The following is an 18,680-nucleotide window of genomic DNA, read 5'->3' on the forward strand; positions in this document are numbered from 1 at the left end:
CCGGATGCACGCCGCGGGCAAAAGCCAGGCGACGCGGGTGAGCGACGAGCGCCCCCGGTCCCCGCGGCTGCCCCCGCCGCCCGCCGGGCCTCCCCAGCCTGCCGCGTCCCAGGAGCGCGCTGCGGCCCCGGGTTCCCGGGAGCGCGCCGCGGGCGGCGCGGGCGGGGCGGGGCGCGCTCGCCGCCCTGGGGTGGGGTTCCCGCGGCCCGGCCGGGCGGGGCAGCGCGTTTAAGGCGGCGGCCAGCCCGTCCCCGCTCACTCGCTGTCCCGCCGCCGCCCCTGCGCCCCGCCATGGAGCGGCCGCCGCTGCGCGCCCTGCTCCTCGGCGCTGCCGGGCTGCTGCTCCTGCTCCTGCCCCTCTCCTCTTCCTCCTCTTCGGACGCCTGCGGCCCTTGCGAGCCGGCCGTCTGCCCGCCCCTGCCCCCACGGGGCTGCCCGCTGGGCGAGACCCGCGACGCGTGCGGTTGCTGCCCGGTGTGCGCCCGCGGCGAGGGCGAGCCATGCGGGGGCGGCGGCGCCGGCAGGGGGCACTGCGCGCCGGGCATGGAGTGCGTGAAGAGCCGCAAGAGGCGGAAGGGTAAAGCCGGGGCAGCAGCCGGCGGCCCGGGGGTGAGCGGCGTGTGCGTGTGCAAGAGCCGCTACCCGGTGTGCGGCAGCGACGGCACCACCTACCCCAGCGGGTGCAAGCTGCGCGCCGCCAGCCTGACGGCTGAGAGCCGCGGGGAGAAGGCCATCACCCAGGTCAGCAAAGGCACCTGCGAGCAAGGTGGGCACGAGCGCTTTCCACGCCAACCCCGCCCCGCTCGGCTCCCGCGGGCAGGCGAGCCCGCGCCCCCTGATGGCTCAGAGCCTGCCCGGCAGCAGCGGCTGGCGCCGGCCACTCCTCCGGCCCGCAGCCCAGGGGAGGAGTGGCAGCCGCGGGGACACCGGGAGGGCTGGGCGATGCCTCCCCTTCTCCTTTTTGGTGGTTTCTTTTGAGAATTTGATTCATGGGTCAAGAAAGTGAGAACTCGCAGGGCCGGGTGTATTTATAGAAGAGATTTTCCAATGCCTCAGCCCCCATCGTAAAATCTAACCGAGCTCCTCCTGCTGGGAAGTCGGTAAGAGCTGCCCACACACACTTGGGGACCGAGGGATGTCTTTCTTTCTGGCGTGTGTAGATAGAGGTGAAGTCAAGAGATTGGGGAAGAGAAAGTGGAAAGGAGTTTGACAGTGGTATACAAACTGAGGACTTTAAGAGAATAGTTGTTTGGCCCACGCCTAATTAGCTAGATTATAAGAACTTTAAAAATCAGATTTCACAGTTACTTAAGTTAAGGAAAATAGTTCAGTTAATGGAAATTACAGGTTCTCAAACAATAATCCAATAAGCCACTTATTTGTAGTAAAAAAATAAAATATAGACTCTTTGAAGAGTGTTCTTATGATGTAGTTTGTTGTGAACTTTATGAACAATTTGTTTTTCTTTCATTTTTTCACGTAATTTGTCCCCAGATGCTTTGCTCAGCAGGCATGCCCTTGAGATTTTGATAGTTTATTTTTGATAGTTTATTTTGTTCTAAATAAGTACAAACTTGCCAAAAGTGAAATGGAAACATAAAGTCTGGACATGAAAAAAAAAATTTTTAACTCTAATGCCTGAAATAACATTTTCCATAAGTAATAGGTCCAAGGAAAGTTAGAAAGCCAACCTAGCAGCTCCTCTTCTGGTCCCAGCCAAGGCAGAAATGAGAGGAACGTAGTTCTAATGAGGTGACAGAAGCTGTTGCTTCTTTAACACAGCCCAGACTTTCTCCAAACTTCCCAAATAATTCATTCTTTAGAGTTTTTCCCAGAAGGCCATACCAATTGACGACCTTTAATCATATAACTCACTGTTAGCTCTTTATATTATCATCACCTTGAACTTATAACCCAAAATAATCCAGACTTTTCCAACAGCTACAGTTGTTCCTTTGGATCCAATTTATCAGTCATATCAGCAAAAAAGAAATGTGCATGGCTGAAGAATTCATTCCAAATTTTGAGATTTTCTTAATCATTCCTAAGGGAATTTTTCTCCATAGTCTTTTAAAGGCAATGGCACCTGCTTTATCAGAACAGAAGGCTATCATCGTGTCCTGGTTTGCCAGGGCTGCTATAACCAAGCACCACAGACTGTTGGCTTAAACAATAGAGATTTACCATCTCATGGTTCTGGAGGCTCGAAGTCCAAAAATCAAGGTCTTGGTAGGGCCATACCTCCTCTTAAAGGGGAGAATCAATTCCATGCCTCTCCCCCAACTTGACAGTGCAATCTGTGGCATTTCTTGGCTTGTGGCAACTTCACTCAATTTCTGCTTCTGTCACTTGGCCGTCTCTCTGTCTCTGTGTCCAAATTTTCTCACCTTATTAGGACACCAGTCGTATTGGAGTAGGCCCCACCCCAACCCACTTTGTCTTCATCTTAACATCTTCAATGACCCTGTTTACAAATCAGTTCACATCCACAGGAACTGAGGTTAGGACTTGGTCATGAGGTTAGGACTTGGTCATGTCTTCTGGGGGATAACAACTCAACCCATACCACTTGATGATTGATCAGTGTGGTCATTTTCTAGCCTATAGCTACTTTACCTCTTTTGCTCTCCTGTCACTAAAAATCCACACACTGTGATCATAAATAATGAGGCTGAAAGTCACACAGAACCAGTCTCATTACCTTCTAATCACACCATGTACACCCAGCTGCTCAGCACCTCTCCAGTCTGCAGGTTCTTTGAGGATACAGACTTGGCTTGTCTTTATATTTTGAGAAATGTTTGGAGAAATAGCATCTAAAACTGGAAACCTTGGCATAAAATGGCCTTTTCTTCCCAACCTAAATTTAGAGATGTGGAGTCTAATGCCTGGGACCATTTACTGGAGACTGCCAGAGAGAGGTTCACCAGAGTACTTTCCCATGGCAGAGACAAGTTGGAGCTAAAACTAGGTCTCTTAACATATTTCTCCTGACATCTGGATGTGGGTGGTTGGGTTTTTGGGTTTGTTTGTGGGGATTTTTTTGGCATTGTTTTTATCTTATCTTCTGGATGTGTTTTGACAATTATAGAAGTAACCTGGACAGAATGCCTCTTTCTTCTGTACCATTTAGAACTTGGCTTTGCAAAGAATAGGAATTCATTTTCTAGGTTCCTCCAGCCATTTCTATCTTTAAAAGACACTTGAATTGTTCTTCCTTGAGTATTGAGAGAACTCAATCACAATGGTGTAGTTCAATCTGTGCTCTGTCCTGTTGGTCTCCTTTGTCACACATGTATTGAGCATCTAACTCGTGTCAGCACTAGATGTCCAGGGATGAACAAAACAGCCCTGGTCTTGCTGATTAAGAAAGTATCCATACAATTTGCAAACTCACCTCCCAGAGCACTTTCCCTGGAACCCTGGAGACACACTTAATCTCCCACTTACCACCTTCTAGAGTGAGATCTTGACCTACTAGTTGTCTACCTCTGTGAAAGAAAGCAAAGCCATCATCCTGCCAATCTGTCTGAAAGCTAATGAGCTAGTAATCGAAACTCTTGGACCTGTTATCATGAATTTACTGCCATTAGATCTTATTGGATTTGCTGAAGTCATGGGTAACTGGAAGGTAGATATAAAAATTCAGTTTATTAGAAAGAAGTTAAATTAGAGAAGATAAAATGTATAACAGAATCTCACATTTGGAAGAGAACATGGTGCTCCTTTATTCCAATTCTTGCTTACCACTTTTGTGCATGTTCCTTGAAATCTGAGTTCCTTGGCAATCCCATTTCAGCCATCTTGGTCCCTTTGGATTTCATCCTTTCTCCTCCTCCATTAGAATTGTTTGTACTCATGGAGTCAGAATGTCATTCTCAAGGGTCTCCCTTCTTAGTACCTTTAGGACTAAGCCTAAATTACATAGCAGGATATATGAGGCTCTTCACAGTATAACTCCATTCTAATATCTGGGCCTTATCTCTCCAAACCTCCCCACAGACTTTATTCTGCAGCCACGATAACTATTTGCTTTTCACATTTCAACACATAATATTTCTTCATACCTCTGTGCCTTGGTACATGCTTTCCTTCTACGTGGAATGTGTCCCACCCTTCTACTCCTTTCTCCACACACACACACTGCAGTCACACTCTCATCCTCACTTATCTTTCCATCCGTTGAACTCTTAGCCTTCAAAGGTCAGCCCATGTCACTTATTCTGGGATGCTCCCTGACTCTCCTCCCTTCCCCCGTCCCTTCCCTCATAATGATGCCCTTTATTTTTCTGGGGCTCTTTGTATGCTCCCAGACATTTTTCAAAAAGTATTTACTGTACATGTAGAGTGTATATGTTTACCAGAGACATAATAGCAGAGTACTGTTAAGATAATAGATGATAGGCTCTAGAGCCAGGCTCTCTGGGTGTTAATCTCAGCTCTACCGCTTACTAAATGGAGCCTTGAGCAAGTGCCTGACCTCTCTGTATCTGGGTTTCCTCACCAGTAAAATGGGGGTTATAATCACACCTATCTCATAGGGTTGCTATGAGGCTTAAATGTTGTGAAGATAATCCATAGAAAGCACCTGATGGTCATTAACTGTTGTCATTATTCAACTTGAAAGTAAGCTCTGTGAAGGAAAGGACTTTTTCCTTGATATAGCCCCAAAGGCCCAGATAGGTGCCTGGCACATAGTAGATGCTTTAAATAGGTATTGAGAATTGAATTAATATCTGAATTTCCCAGGCATTCCTCTGGTCTCAGGGTAACCAGCCTGTGGAGCTTTGTGTAAGCTTTAGAAACAAGTAAACAGATATTTCTACATAAAGTAAATGCTGAGAGATGGATGAGCATCATAACATGAGAAGAGTAGAGCCACATGAATGACCCACAGGAGGATTTCAGCAAAACAAGTGCATGAGCTTTGAGGAGAGAAAATGCTCAGCTGTAATCGTCCCTCCCCCTGCCTCCAAGGGTGTTTTGCATGCCTTTCTCCCCCACTAGACAACATTTTCAAAGACAGACTCCATCTTATAAGTCTTTATAAACACAGTAGCTGGCTAATTGTTGGGCACTTCAAAAATATTTGTTGATTAAACAAAGGCATCCTGTAAAGAAAGCGTTTTCCCGTTTGGAAATGCAGGCAGTGGACTTTCCTACCCAGCTCCTCTTTTTTCTTCTTGAATATTCTGCCCTCCTGAAGTCTAGGACAGGGAATACATCTGACAATGACTCATCTTCCCAATCGTTGCTATCTTGATCTCTAATTTTGGATGGCCATTTTTCACCCCAAAATCCCACCATTTCCACATATGCTTGTTGGTTAAAATTAGGTCCCAAACAACAGAAATGGCTTTGTCAATGGAAAAAGGCTTCTGTAAAGCTTTTGATTTCAGAAACTTGTTTTATTTGATGGTTTTTAAACATTTTTTCTTTGAGAAGCTCATTTTGGGTTCATTTTTATGTTGGTAACGTATCATTTAAAGGACCATATTCTATTATTATTGTTCGATGAATTCCTGAATTTTTGTGAATGTTGAAACAGAGGGATTCCAGAATTAAGTGAATTTGTTAATTAGATGGCTCGTCTCAAGGGAATGCAAGTCAGTGCAATACTCCGTTAAACTATCATGGTTGTACTGTAAAGACCGTAGAGAGAGCCCAGAGGAAGGGGTCTTTACCCCAGACTGGAAGTGTCAGAGCTAGGAATGATGTCCTGGAAGAGTGGTGTCCTAACTGAGACTGAGGCATGAGAAGGAATAGGCTGGAGGATGAGCCGGCGTGGGATGGATTAGAATTAGAAGGAAGGTGAGAATTATGGTCCAGGCAGAAGGAATGGCATGTGACTCCATGGGTCTGCCTCTTCGGGAGGGAAAACAAAAGTGGCAACTAGACAGCAGAGCCCAGAGATGGAGGGCCTTGAGGCCTGTTTAGCGGTTTACACAGTGTCAGGAGAGAATGAGAGCCACTGAGGGTTTTAATCAAGGGAGTGATACAAGTGGATTTACGCTTTTTAAAACCTTGTGGCCACCCTGAGAAAATGGATTGGAAGGGGGTGAGACTGAGGTCAAGCACTCCCGTTACAATAATCACGGCAAGAGATAGCTAGACTCTCCGCAAGAACTTTAGCTTTTCTCCCAGATCTTGGAAGCACTGTCAAATCTGGGTTCCTAACCTGCGGTGGCAAGCCGTTTGTTACTTGGGTATGAAAAGCCCTTGCTGTACTTTTTCTTACTGAACGCTCACAAAGTGCCTTCACATCACTTGCTTATTAGCCAGTCCTGCTCCCAAATTATAACTACTTGCTCATTTGGGGAGGTTCTCACTGTCTTCCCCCATTTTCCCCTTGAAACCCCCAATATTCTCGCTCTCTTCCGTATCAGAAACAGAAAAAATCGGCACCAGTCCAAAGGAAAGGCTTTTTAAACTTTTCTGGCCTTAGTTGCCTTTCTTCCACAAAGAAACCCTTGAAAGCTGAGCTTTATCAATGACTCTTTATCAATTTTGCCAATTTTAACCACTGTGTATTAGGAAAGAGGTGAAAAACTAACGATACTTTAGAAAAGGAAACAGGCAACCTTAAAGAAAGGGCCTAAAGGATTTGAGATTCTTTTAGAGGAAAGTAATCCAAAGGAGAAATTAATGTTTCTTCACAGTTTGAGAATTAGTTATTAAATGGAAAGGGCCTCACCAATTGTTCTATAATTCTTCAAGAGACAGAATTAAAAGGCCTGGAGTTTAACACCACAAACCGCATTTACACGGGAAGAACTTGCTGGTAAAAACTGTTGAACACTGTAACATGCTCATGTGGGAGTCAGAAGAAACCCTGTTTCTGAGAACCTCTTTTGGAAAGCTATGAAATAACTGAGGAAAAGAAGGACCCCAAGAGGATTTCCTAACTTTTACGACCTTTTACACGCTAGAGCTCTGGGATGGAATGGTTTAAGCTCAGCTAGCAGCAATTGAGATCCTTAAATGTGATTTCCATCTTGTCCCTAGAGCCTGCACTCAGGGTCCACTGCAGAAGTGCCTTCTAGATGAAACTGCCTTATAAGGCTCTCTTTTGGGTGGTTTAGTAACAAAGTACCTTTGGCTAGAATCCAAGGCCAGTGGGGCCTTCCCTTATTCTAAATTCCTCCTTACGGTGGATAAGATTATGTGCTTCCTTAACCTCAAGCTACCCTGCAAATGATCTGACCTCATCTGTGTTTTCAGTTGTGAGACAAATAACATCTTGTTTCTAGTAACTTTTAAAAAGGGAACCCTGAATTGTTATCAAAGCAACTCTCAAGACAGGAAATAGATATGACTGTAACTTTTAATTTGGATCTAGGAGTGGCACAGGTAGACAGCAAATTACTAAGTCTACTTCTTTTAGGCAATTTTTTAAATTTCCTGGTGTGTCCTTTACTCTTTATGAGTATTTGTTTTGGGGAATGAGTGGGCAGCTAAAAATGTCCAAGAAAAGCCGCCCCAGGGCCGTCCTATGTGGATTTCCCAGGTCAGTCAAGAACACTGCCTTCCGTACCACCCCCCCACCCCCCTACACCCTCCCCTCCCCTAGGACTGGAAGAAAGTAAGGAGGTCAGCAGGAAAAGGCCTGGGTTCCTACTGTGAGGAAAAAATTAATGTTTGTTTTTAACTTAAAATTGATGTATTAAATAGTTGATCTCGGTTCTATTCCAAGTCAGATTAAAGGCAAAACTGTCTGGCCCTTATGAAAAACTAATGTGCTGAATTGACTTACCGTTCTACAGAGGAAAGCAAGGTGAGCTTAATTAGAAACAACAGGAGCTAACAATACCCCCCTCCCCCAAAACCTCTACAAGGCAGAGGTTGCCAGGAGAGGAATGTTCCAGGAAATCCAGAGAGGGCAGGTCTTCCCAAAAGCAGAGTTGCATAGAAATTTTGTGTCTGAAAAATAAAAAAGGGTTAGACCAGGTGAAACAGACCTAGTAACTCAGTAATTGGCAAAGTCCTGTTCATATGATATGAAGTTCTGTACCTATAGTTAGTGTTGACCGGGCCAAGCAGACGTGTTCCAAGTAGAGTTTACCACTATCAAAAAGCAACATTCTGGAAACCTCAGAATAATGTCTGTGAGAAATGAAGATATCCTGCTTCACAGGATAACAATCAAAGTCAAATTATGTTAACAGACTTAAAAGCAGTTTATAAACTGAGCAGTACCAAATAACTGTAAAGAAATATTATTGACCAGACTGCAAACTCCTTGTGGGCAGGGGACTGTATCTTTGCAGCTCTTCTGTAAATGTAAAATTATTTCAAACTAAAAAGTTTAAAACAAAAATGACTCAGGAGAGCTAAACTCTTAAATGTGAAAAAGTTTTAGGAATACCTTAACCAATTTATTTTGCTTATAGTTTTTTTTTTTTTGGATGAATTAACAAGGGTGATATATGATAAATTTGCATGTAAAAGAGCCCTTTCCATTAGCGTAAAATAAAAATTCTATGTGATAATGTGTATGTCCTAGTTGAATTGACTTTCTGTGGTATAGAAAATAATGGTGTACCTTATAGTAAATGTCATACTGCTTTCTGTGAAAGATGGTATTTCCTAAATAAATTAATGTCTCTATGCGGGCTCGAGGTGACATGATTTTCTCTATACAGATCTCTGGAAAACAGCCTGAGTTTCAGTCAGTCCAGGGCAGAATTAGAAATCCCAGAGCCCATCTCCTGAATGGGAATTGAGAGGCTTTTGAAGGGCCAGCGTGCTGTGAGCGACTGGCATGATTATTTGGCCAAGCAGGACCTCTCAGAGCATAATGTTTGTGTGTGCTATTTGATCATTTTCCAGGCCTTTCTGGCAGCTCCAAGTAGGGCAGAGAAGAAAAATCACTTGGTGACTGTCAACACACCGAACTGTCCTGCCTTTACCAGAGGTTTTAACCCTGGGTTAAACCCCTGAACCCCGACCTGGTATTGCTCGCCCCTCAATCTTCCCAGCTTGGGTAATTGCATATACTTCACACATATGCTAAGGCTCATTGTGGGACAACTCTCTTGAGGGAATTTGCATTTTTAAGAAGCCAAAGGTTAAGAATTGAAATGTATGTTTTTGGCAGCTAGGTGACAACTTGCTGAAGGAAAATGCATGTAGGCGTCTGAGAACTCAATTAAGCATAATCCATTTTTACTTTCTGGGAGTTAAAAAAAAGAGCACTTTAATATTCAAACAGCCAGAACAGCAGCTGACTCCAATCACACTGTTTTTTCATGCTTTTCTTGAAGGGGGCACGTCTCCAGCTTTCTTAGAGGCTTGTTTTGTTAGTCCCTGAGTAAGACCGGCTCAAAGACATTTCATTTACATGACCACAGATTAGCAGGCCAGCAGTCAAGTAGCTGATTAGGAGACTATCACAGTGAATTGAGAAAGCTTTAGATCTGACATCTGTTCTGCTCTTTTCTGGCCTGACCCCAAACAAGGGAGGGAAATTTATCAGGGAATATATCTTCTGGAACATTCAGAAGGCTTTGAAAGAGACCACACAGAAAGGAGGCTTCAGGAATTTGCCAGGGTAGCCCAAGCCTGCAGGATACAAAGCCTGTCCCTTCTCCATGGGAGTTTTCAGAACTTTCTGCTCAGGGAACAGAAATCGGAAAGTGAATTTCAGCAGCAGCTGCAGCAATTACACGGCAACCCCGGCTTCCAAAAGAAGCCCCTCAGGAAGCCGAGGAGCCTTTTGACAGAGGATAAAATGCTGGCGCAGCACCACTGCTCCGAGTTAGAGACGGCGCGGCGAGGGGATCCCTGCCATGTGGCTGCTTGTTAGAGCCGCTCAGCCCAGCTGGGGAGGGCAGCTGGGGCCGAGATCAAGACGCTGCCCGACCTGGGGCGGGCCGGGGCTCCGGAGCGGGAGGCCGCTCTCTGCTCAGGCGTGTGGCAGATCAGAGCTGCAGCGCCGGAGGGAGGAGCCGTTCTTGCGCAACTTTTTCTGCACCACGGAGCCCTGAGTTCACTCGAAGATAACTGTCGGGGCAGCCTGTTCGGGACCGGCGGTGACAGTAGCATCCCCCGCCGTCTTTTTTCCCTCCTGATGTACTCGCATCTGCGGCCTCTTTCTTCTCAGCCTCTCTGCCCGGCCTGTCGTTGCATGCCGCCCCCTGTTCCTGTCTGAAGCCGCTCAAAGATACAGGTTTCTTTCTCCGCCCTCCACCCCTCCCCATATTGTTACAGAGTCTGGCCAGCGACTTTATAAACGGCGAGCTCTGCCTCACGCGCTCCACCCGCAGACCTGTGAGCCGCCTCGGCATTCCCCAGCAAGAGACCATCCCCATGGGCCTCGTCTCAAATTGCCCCTTACTTGCTACCTCAAAACCTCTTGAGACAGAGAACGGAATGTTCAGTTTGATTTTATCTGCTCCTCATCGTTTCCCAGGCAGTGGGAATGGCATCCTACCAGCCACTGGCTGTGTGACTCTGAGGAGCCTGCTTTACCTACCGAGCATCCATTGTCTCTCCTGTTGAAAGAAGATACCATCCAGCTTACAAGGTGGTTGTGAGAGTTGCAGGAGTTGGTATGTTTTAAATGCTTAGTACAATAGCTGGCCCACAAGAGGCCTTTTTTTTTTTTTAAGATTTATTTATTTATTTTTAAAATTTACCTCCCTTCCCCAATATGGTTCTTTCATCTGCTCATTGTTTGCTCACCTTCTCCAGGAGGCACCAGGAACGGAACCTGGGACCTCGCACATGGGAGGCGAGTGCCCAACGCCCTGAGCCACATCTGCTCCTTGTGGGCTGTGGCGCCTACTGACTTGTGGCATCTGCTCAATTAGGCATCTGCTTGTTGCAACAGGTGTCACATCTGCTTGTCTTCTTTAGGAGGCACCAGGGCCCAAACCTGGGACCTCCCATGTGGTAGGCAGGCACCCAACTGGTTGAGCCACATACACTTCTAAATAGGCATTTAATAAAGGTTAATTTTGGTCTGCCTTCCCCTTCCACTTAACTGAGGAGGACACAGTTACTTGGAAATGGTCAGGAGAACGGTGACAAGCATTAGGGAACTATCATGGTTTTTGAGGGCAGCAGCAGTCATGTGTGGGTTATGCTTCCTTTGTATGACCCAAAGCATGTAACATAGTTTTGGGCACACAGTAGGGTTTTAGTAAATATCCATTTTTTTTCTTCCCCTCCCCCTCCCCTCCCCTGCTGTTTTTGTTATCTGTGTCCATTTGCTGTGTGGTTTTCTGTATCTATTTCTCCCCCCTCTTTTTTTTGTCTTCTCATCTTTCTCCTCTAGGATTCACCGGGATTCGATCCTGGGGACCTGTGATGTGGAGAGAGGCTCCCTGTCAATTGCATCACTTCAGTTCCTGGTCTCTGCTGTGCTTCACTTTGACTCTCCCCTTTGATTTTCTTTTGTTGCATCATCATCTTGCTGCGTGACTCACTTGTGCAGGCACTGGCTCACTGTGCAGCATTCAGCTTGCTGCACAGGCACTCAGCTCACCGTGTGGGTACTGGCTCGCCACTTGGGCACTGGCTCACCACATGGGCACTCACATGGGCACCCAGCTTGCCACACGGCACTGGTTTACCATGAGGCACTGGCTAACCATGCAGGCAGTCATGTGACTACTCAGCTTGCCATGCAGGCACTCTCATGAGCACTTGATTCACCACGTGGGCACTCAGCTCACCCCATGGGCAATGACTCACCCACATGGGCACTCACTTCACCATCTGGGCACTTGGCTTACCATGTGGGCACTCACACGGGCACTCGGCTTGCATGCAGGCACTTGGCTCACCCCGTGGGCACTTGGCTCACCACACGGGCACTTGACATGCCGCACAGGCACTGGCTTACCACGCAGGCACTGGCTTGCAGCATAGGCATGCTTTCTCTTCTTCTTTTTCACAAGGAGGCCCCAAGAATCGAACCCAGAACCTCCCATATGGTAGGCGGAGGCCTTATCACTTGAGCAACATCCCCTTCCTTCTTGATCCATTTTAACAAACATGTGGAATCCCTGAGTCAGTTATCCTGATGCTGAGCCTCTGCTTTTACCCTGCACCCACCTTCAAGCACAACTTGGCACTTCGTCGCGTGCCCTAAAGAAAACCCATTCCACAAGGCAGCAGTGAGAAGTGTAGATTTTACTGAGTTGATAGGGGTGACAGGAAGGTTTTCTGGAAGGGTGTCCCCTCCTTCCCTCTCTGGTCTTCCCACCAGTGAGGGAGTCTCCTGCACTGCCCTGCCTTCACACAGCGCCAGCCTCACAGGCTCCGTTCTGTACCTTCCCTGCAACCAGGTCTCGTCTCTCTCCAGGTTCACGCATATCTATCAGGCTCTGCCCTGGCTCCTCTGGGTTCTCCCACCACTTAGTTTAGGAAACAAAGGTTACCTAATCCCCACGGTCATTAGAAATGGAAAATTATAATACCTGTCACTCCTGTCATGCCGGATGCCTGCTTTTTATGTATGTTCAATGCCGTAAGGAGGTTTGCAGTGATGAGAAAGACAATGCCGCTTCTCTAAGGAGTCTATAGACCTCCAGGATGTGGTCCTATCTTTTTTCAACCTTTCACTTTCAACCTGGTTGTGTCCTTAACGTCTGAAGTCTCTTGTAGACAGCATATAGATGGCTCATATATTTTTATCCATTCTATCAGTATATGTCTTTTTTTCAATTAAAGATTTATTTATGTCTCTCCCCTTCCCCCCCATTGCCTGCTCTCTGTGTCCATTCATTGTGTGTTCTTCTGCATCTGCTTGCATTACCAGGCGGCACTGGGAAACTACGTCTCTTTTTCATTGCGTCATCTTGCTTCATCAACTCTCCATCTGTGCAGCCCCACTCCTGGGCAGGCTGCACTTTTTTCACATGGAGCAGCTCTCCTTGCGGGGCACACTCCTTGCATGTGGGGCACCCCTACATGAGGACACCCCTGCATGGCTCAGCACTCCTTGCGCATGGCAGTATTGCACATGGGCCAGCTTACCACATGGGTCAGAGGGATGGAAGCCCTTCCCAGCACTGTGTGGGTTTTGTAACTCATGTTGGTCTTTTCAGGTTCTTCGTCTCTCTGTCCCTCACCTTCCTGGGAGTTGTGACACACTGTCCTGGTCTGCTGACCCCCAAGGTCCCTCAGACGGCTTTTGGCCCTTTCTCCGTTGTTTTTGTGAGAGAGTTGAGCCCTGTCTGCCTACTCTGATGCCATCTTCCTAGAACTCCTTTGATATAAATGGCATTTTAATTCACATCTTTGTAAATAAAGGTGTTTTTTTCCACATTATTTCTTTAGAATAGATCCCAAATTAGAATTATTGACTGAAAGATAAGAACATTTTTTTAAAACTTTGGTACATATTAACATTGATGATTCCAGTTTAAAATTAGCCTCTTCTAAAAAATTCAGATACACTTTCCCCTAAAAGCAAAAGGCCCAAAGTAAAGAATTTGAAGTAGAAATTACTTTTAAATTATCTTCGGATTTGGATTATACTTCCCATCTTCAATGATGTAGCAATCCATTGATAGTTGTTCCTGTAACCCAGTTCCTATTTATGGAATTTGTAGTTACCTGCCAGAAAACCAGGAGCCCTTCTAGTTACCCAGTTTACATCCAAAATTGCCAGGCAAAGGGAGTTTCTGATTAAGACCAGCTAGAATTCTTCTAGCAAGAGCAGAAAGAAAGAATACCATTTTGTTATTCACGTTAAAGTCTAATTTGGTCAGTCAAATATTTCTGTGTAATAGAGCAATGGAAAGAATATTCCTCTGGACACAATTGAATTGGGACTCACAAAAAGCTTCTGCATCCCTGCTAGAGTAGCTTGAAAATGTTTCCTTTAATGGCACATGAGATGCAGACAGTAAAAACTTCCCACAAGTTGGAGTTTTTGTCTTTAGTACTTTTTCACAGAAGGAAAAAAAATGGTCTTCATTATTCTGTTTGATAATAGTAATGGTGTCCCTCCAGTGGGTTTAAATGTGAGTTCCATGCATTATATCAAGACCATGGCTTGACTGCTTGTTTCATCTCAGTTCATGAGATCTAACATTATTCCCCACCTCACGAGGAGAGCCTGCTCCACCTACAAACCTAGAAAAGAACCTACTTCAGCATTTTACTGCACGTGTCCTTGGAGCTCTCCTTCATTCCTTGAAGAGGCTGGCAAAGCCTTGTTTCTCTTTTTTTCAAGTCCTTTAATCTCCAGCACATTCATCAACAATATCCTTTTGTAAGGCAGTTATTCCCATTAATACAGTAACCAAACCATGCCAAGAAAATATTTATAAAATAGAGAAGCTGCATGCGATTGTTCTGGCAAATACAATCAGTTACTAGCACAGGATTTTTCCCATGTTTGATTGGGAACTAGGAATAATAATAATACCTTAAATCAATACAGCACAGTACAATTTATAAGAGTTATGCCACCCATGTATAGGTAGATTGCCTTTTAATCTACTCAAGAGCCCTATGGTATAGCTATTATTTCCACATTATAAATTAGACAACCAAGGATCAGCAAGTTTGAGTGCCTAATCAGAGGCTAAAGGGAACTAAGTGAGGCTGGAGCAAGGAATTCTGTTTAGCTGCTGTGTACGTGGGTGCACGCACACATGCTTGCAGCTGAATCCAAAGGAAGCTAAAATTGAGTCTCGGAGCTCGTCAAACCTAAGAGATGCTTCATTCCATTTCTTAAGCTATAGATTTCAGTTTCAGCTCTTAAATTTTTATCTCCATTAAATTTCCTATTTGTTGATAGTCTGCATTTTTCCAAATCTCCAGTTACTCTGATTAGTACCAAACTGCATATGTTTGTGCTTGTTTTGTTAAACCTTGTATGTGTGTTTGAAGAACACTATCCAAAGGTTCTAAGGTTGTCATTTTAGTATGTTAAAATAATTTAAATTCCTGGTTTTGGCAGTGACAATTTTTTAATAAAGCATGACAAAATTATTCCCCAGGTATCCATGATTTTCTTGCTTGTTTACACATGATCCATCTCTCAACAAGTACACACCTGGATCTCTTAGCTTTGCTGACTAAATAACCAAAGTATCATTCCATTTTCTGAAGAAAATGCAAAATAAGCTAGCAAAGGTAACCAGATAAATGACTGTTTTCATGTGTTTTTTAAAAATCAAACCTACGTAAAGAGCATAAGAACTTTATGAAGAACAAGTTAAATTTGCAATCAGATCAAATAAAATCAAGTCCTCTGGGGAGGTTTCACTGTGGTTTGTCCCTGTGTGGGGGTGGGTGCCGTGCATGTGTTTCATCTCTACAAAATTAGTGTGACCCAATGAAAACTCCTTAAGACCGACAGCATGAATCCTCAGACCTGCAAGGACTAACTTTGGACATTGCCAAAGAAAGCAGAAAATAGCAAGTTTCTCATGGAAACATGACACACTTATCTCAGACTCAAGGAATTCCAAGGCAAAGAGGTAAAGGAACATTTCTCAGCTATTTTCTGAATCAGTAATGTAATTAAGATATTTTAGTTTATAAGTACTTCTAGGTATGTAAGTCTGTGACTAATGTGAAGGGGCTTTTCTGGACCAGTCCCTCCAACATATAAGTAAATGGTTAGATTTGGGGAAGAGAAAAGGAGAAAGGAGATCATAAAGGGCAACCGCTAGTCTGTTCAGGAATATGTTTAGCTACAAGTAATAGAAAACCTGGCTACAGGTTGCCCAAAATTTGCTTGCTGAACAAGGAATTTGTTCTACTGGTCTCTCCCTACTCCTCTGGGTTTCATTGTCTTGAGCTTCTGGCTTCAGTTGACTCTCTCAACTCCTGTGGCTTTTTTTTTTCTCTCTCTCTCTCTCTGTGTCCATCCCATTTATAAAGGTCTCCAGTAAGAAGATAAGACCCACCCTGGGTCACACATTGCTAATGTAATCTAAACAAAAAGGTCCTTAACTGAAGTAACCTATTCAAAAAGCCTGCCTATAATTGGATAACACCCACAGGAATGGGTTTAGCTCTAAGGACATGATTTATCTAGGGTCTGTAAAAGCCTCAAATACCATAACCACCATCCATTATTAAAACTTTTCAATGACCCCAAATAGAAATTCTATACAATTCAAGCATTAACTCCCATTCCCTACTCCCAGCTTGGCCACTAGCAACCTATATTCCAGATTCTAGCTCTATGAGTTTTCTTATATAATTATTTCATATCAGTGAGATCATACAATATTTGTCCTTTTGTGTCTGATTTATTTCAATCAACATAATGTCTTCAAGGTTCATCCATGTCATTGCATGTGTCAGGACTTCATTCATTTTTACAGATGACAAATATTCTATTATGTATATATATCATTTTTACAGATGACAAATATTCCATTATGTATATATATATCACATTTTATTTATCCATTCATCAGTTGATAGACACTTGGGTTACTTCCATCTTTTGGCAGTTGTGAATAATGCTGCTTGAATGTTGGTGTACAAGTATCTGTTCAAGTCCCTGCTTTCAATTCTTTAGGGTATATACATAATAGTGGGATTGCTGGGTCATATGATAATTCTATACTTAGCTTTCTGAGGACCTACCAAACTTGTCTTCCACAGTGGCTACACCATTTTATGTACCCACCAACAATGAATGAGTGTTCCTGTTTCTCCACATCCTTGCCAACACTTTTAATTTTGTTTGTTTTCTAATAGTAACCATTCTAGTGGGTGTGAAATGATGTCTCATCTTGGTTTTGATTTTAATTTCCTTAATAGACAAAAATATTGAGCATCTTTTCATGTGCTTTTTGGACATTTGTATATCCTCTTTGGAGAGATGTCTATTGAAGTCTTTTGCCCATTTTTAAATTGGGTTGTCTTTTTATTGTTGAAGTATAGGATTTCTTTATATATTCTGGATATTAAACCCTTATCGGATATGTGGTTTCCAAATATTTCCTTGCCACTGAGCAGATTGTCTTTTTACTTTCATTATAAAGTCCTTTGCACAAAAGTTTTTCATTTCGATGAGGTACCATTTATTTAAATAAATATTCATTTTTTGAAAAGTAAATGATAAAATAGGTCATGGCTTGTGGGGGGGAATGAAAATTTTATGGCAAAATACATCATTCATAAAATTTCATGGGAAGAAGTCCTACCTGAAAGGTGTCACAAAAGTTCACAAAAACCATTTTGGAAGAAATGACATTAACTCCTTAACAGGTTCCTTCACAGAAATGGTGACTGTGAAAAGAGTTGAGGACTTTTGCATGATTTCCTTTAATACACGGAAGCAATAATTTGAAACTAATTTTTTAAAAAACTAGTAAAGTTTTCCCTGTTATTTATGTGTATGTGCTTTAAAAATGCTTAGAAAACAGGCTTTCTCTGATTTTTACTAATAGCATAAAGATAAACTTCAATTCTGCCTCAGTTCTAATTATGGTGAATGTAATGTTCTTGTGCTTATCAAAGTCATATTTATTACAGAGATTAGTGCTTTGGAGAGTGTGGGGTTCAAATCCCCACTTCCACAATTACTAATTGCATGATTAACGTCGCCGAACCTCCATTTTGTTATCTGTAGAGTGGGGACAATATTGACTATCTGCAGGCCTGTACATATAGGTACTGGATCTATGTGAGGCTTCACACAGTGCCCAGCACACAGTAGGGGGCTCACCATGTGATCATTGCCTTCATCATTTGTAGTAGCACTAAGACTTCTGAAACAACCTCAAAATCTCATACTGCGGTACTTTTACCTGCATCTCTCTTTCTCTGTCTTTTTCTTCAAGGAAGCCTAGAGGTGTGGTGATCAAGGATGAAGATAGAATTTAGAGAGGTAGGAGTGATTTGGGAATTGTATGGAGAAAATGAGAGCTGTTCCTTGACCAGATTAATCCAGAACATATATATATGTGTGTGTGTGTATGTGTGTAAATATATATATATAGAGAGAGAGAGAGAGAGCACAATATATATGAATTATATATTTTTACATTTATATATTTATATAACCTGTAATTTGCACACTCCCACCTTCCAACATGGGATTTGAGGCCGTTTATGTCATCACTCTTCAGATATAGCAGTGGTGTTGTAAAAAACAAGAAATTTACATGAACAGAATCTGCTGGCCACACCTTGACATACGTGCATCCTGGGCACATTACGTCATCCCTTATCCACACCCACACCCACCCAATCCCCATTTCCTCACCTGTGAAATAGAGCCAACAGGACCTATCTTAAAGGGTTAGGATTATAGGAAATAAATGAGGTAATGGATTTTTGAAAGCCCTATACCTGTAAAGCTCTACACGAATACCAGATTTTGTTCCCTTTGACTTCACCAATTATACCACCAGCCCAATTAGTTAACTACTTTGTGTATATCAGTGTCAAATGTTTATGTTTAAATAGGCTACCCCATTTACATTTGGGTCACTCCCTTCCCTTTAAATCACTACCAGTAAGTAATGCCCAGTGACTACTTACGTAATAGTGTTAGCCTGAACCAAACATAATTAGTAAAGAAATCCACTACAATAATTCATACAAATCAAAATATAAAGTACTTTAAGATCTGCATCCATTTGAGATGGTCTCTTCCTCTACTGCCCATCACTAGCTGGATAACCAAGAGTTGGCAGTGTTCTCCCATCTAGAAGCTCATGTTACATAGTGACCTGAAAAGGTATTAGTCC

General features: G+C 43.7%; 1 protein-coding gene across 1 annotated transcript in view; it reads left to right on the forward strand.

The window, feature by feature from the left end:
• Nucleotides 1-245: 245 nt before the first annotated feature.
• IGFBP7 (insulin like growth factor binding protein 7) overlaps nucleotides 246-18,680 on the forward strand; it is a 66,476-nt gene continuing 48,041 nt past the window's right edge. The window contains exon 1 of the mRNA XM_023586179.2: nucleotides 246-766. Coding sequence (XP_023441947.2) covers nucleotides 292-766 — 475 coding nt within the window. The 5' untranslated portion in view covers nucleotides 246-291. The remainder of the gene's footprint in view (nucleotides 767-18,680) is intronic.

This window comes from Dasypus novemcinctus, chromosome 1, assembly GCF_030445035.2.
Source record: "Dasypus novemcinctus isolate mDasNov1 chromosome 1, mDasNov1.1.hap2, whole genome shotgun sequence".
NCBI lineage: Eukaryota > Metazoa > Chordata > Mammalia > Cingulata > Dasypodidae > Dasypus > Dasypus novemcinctus.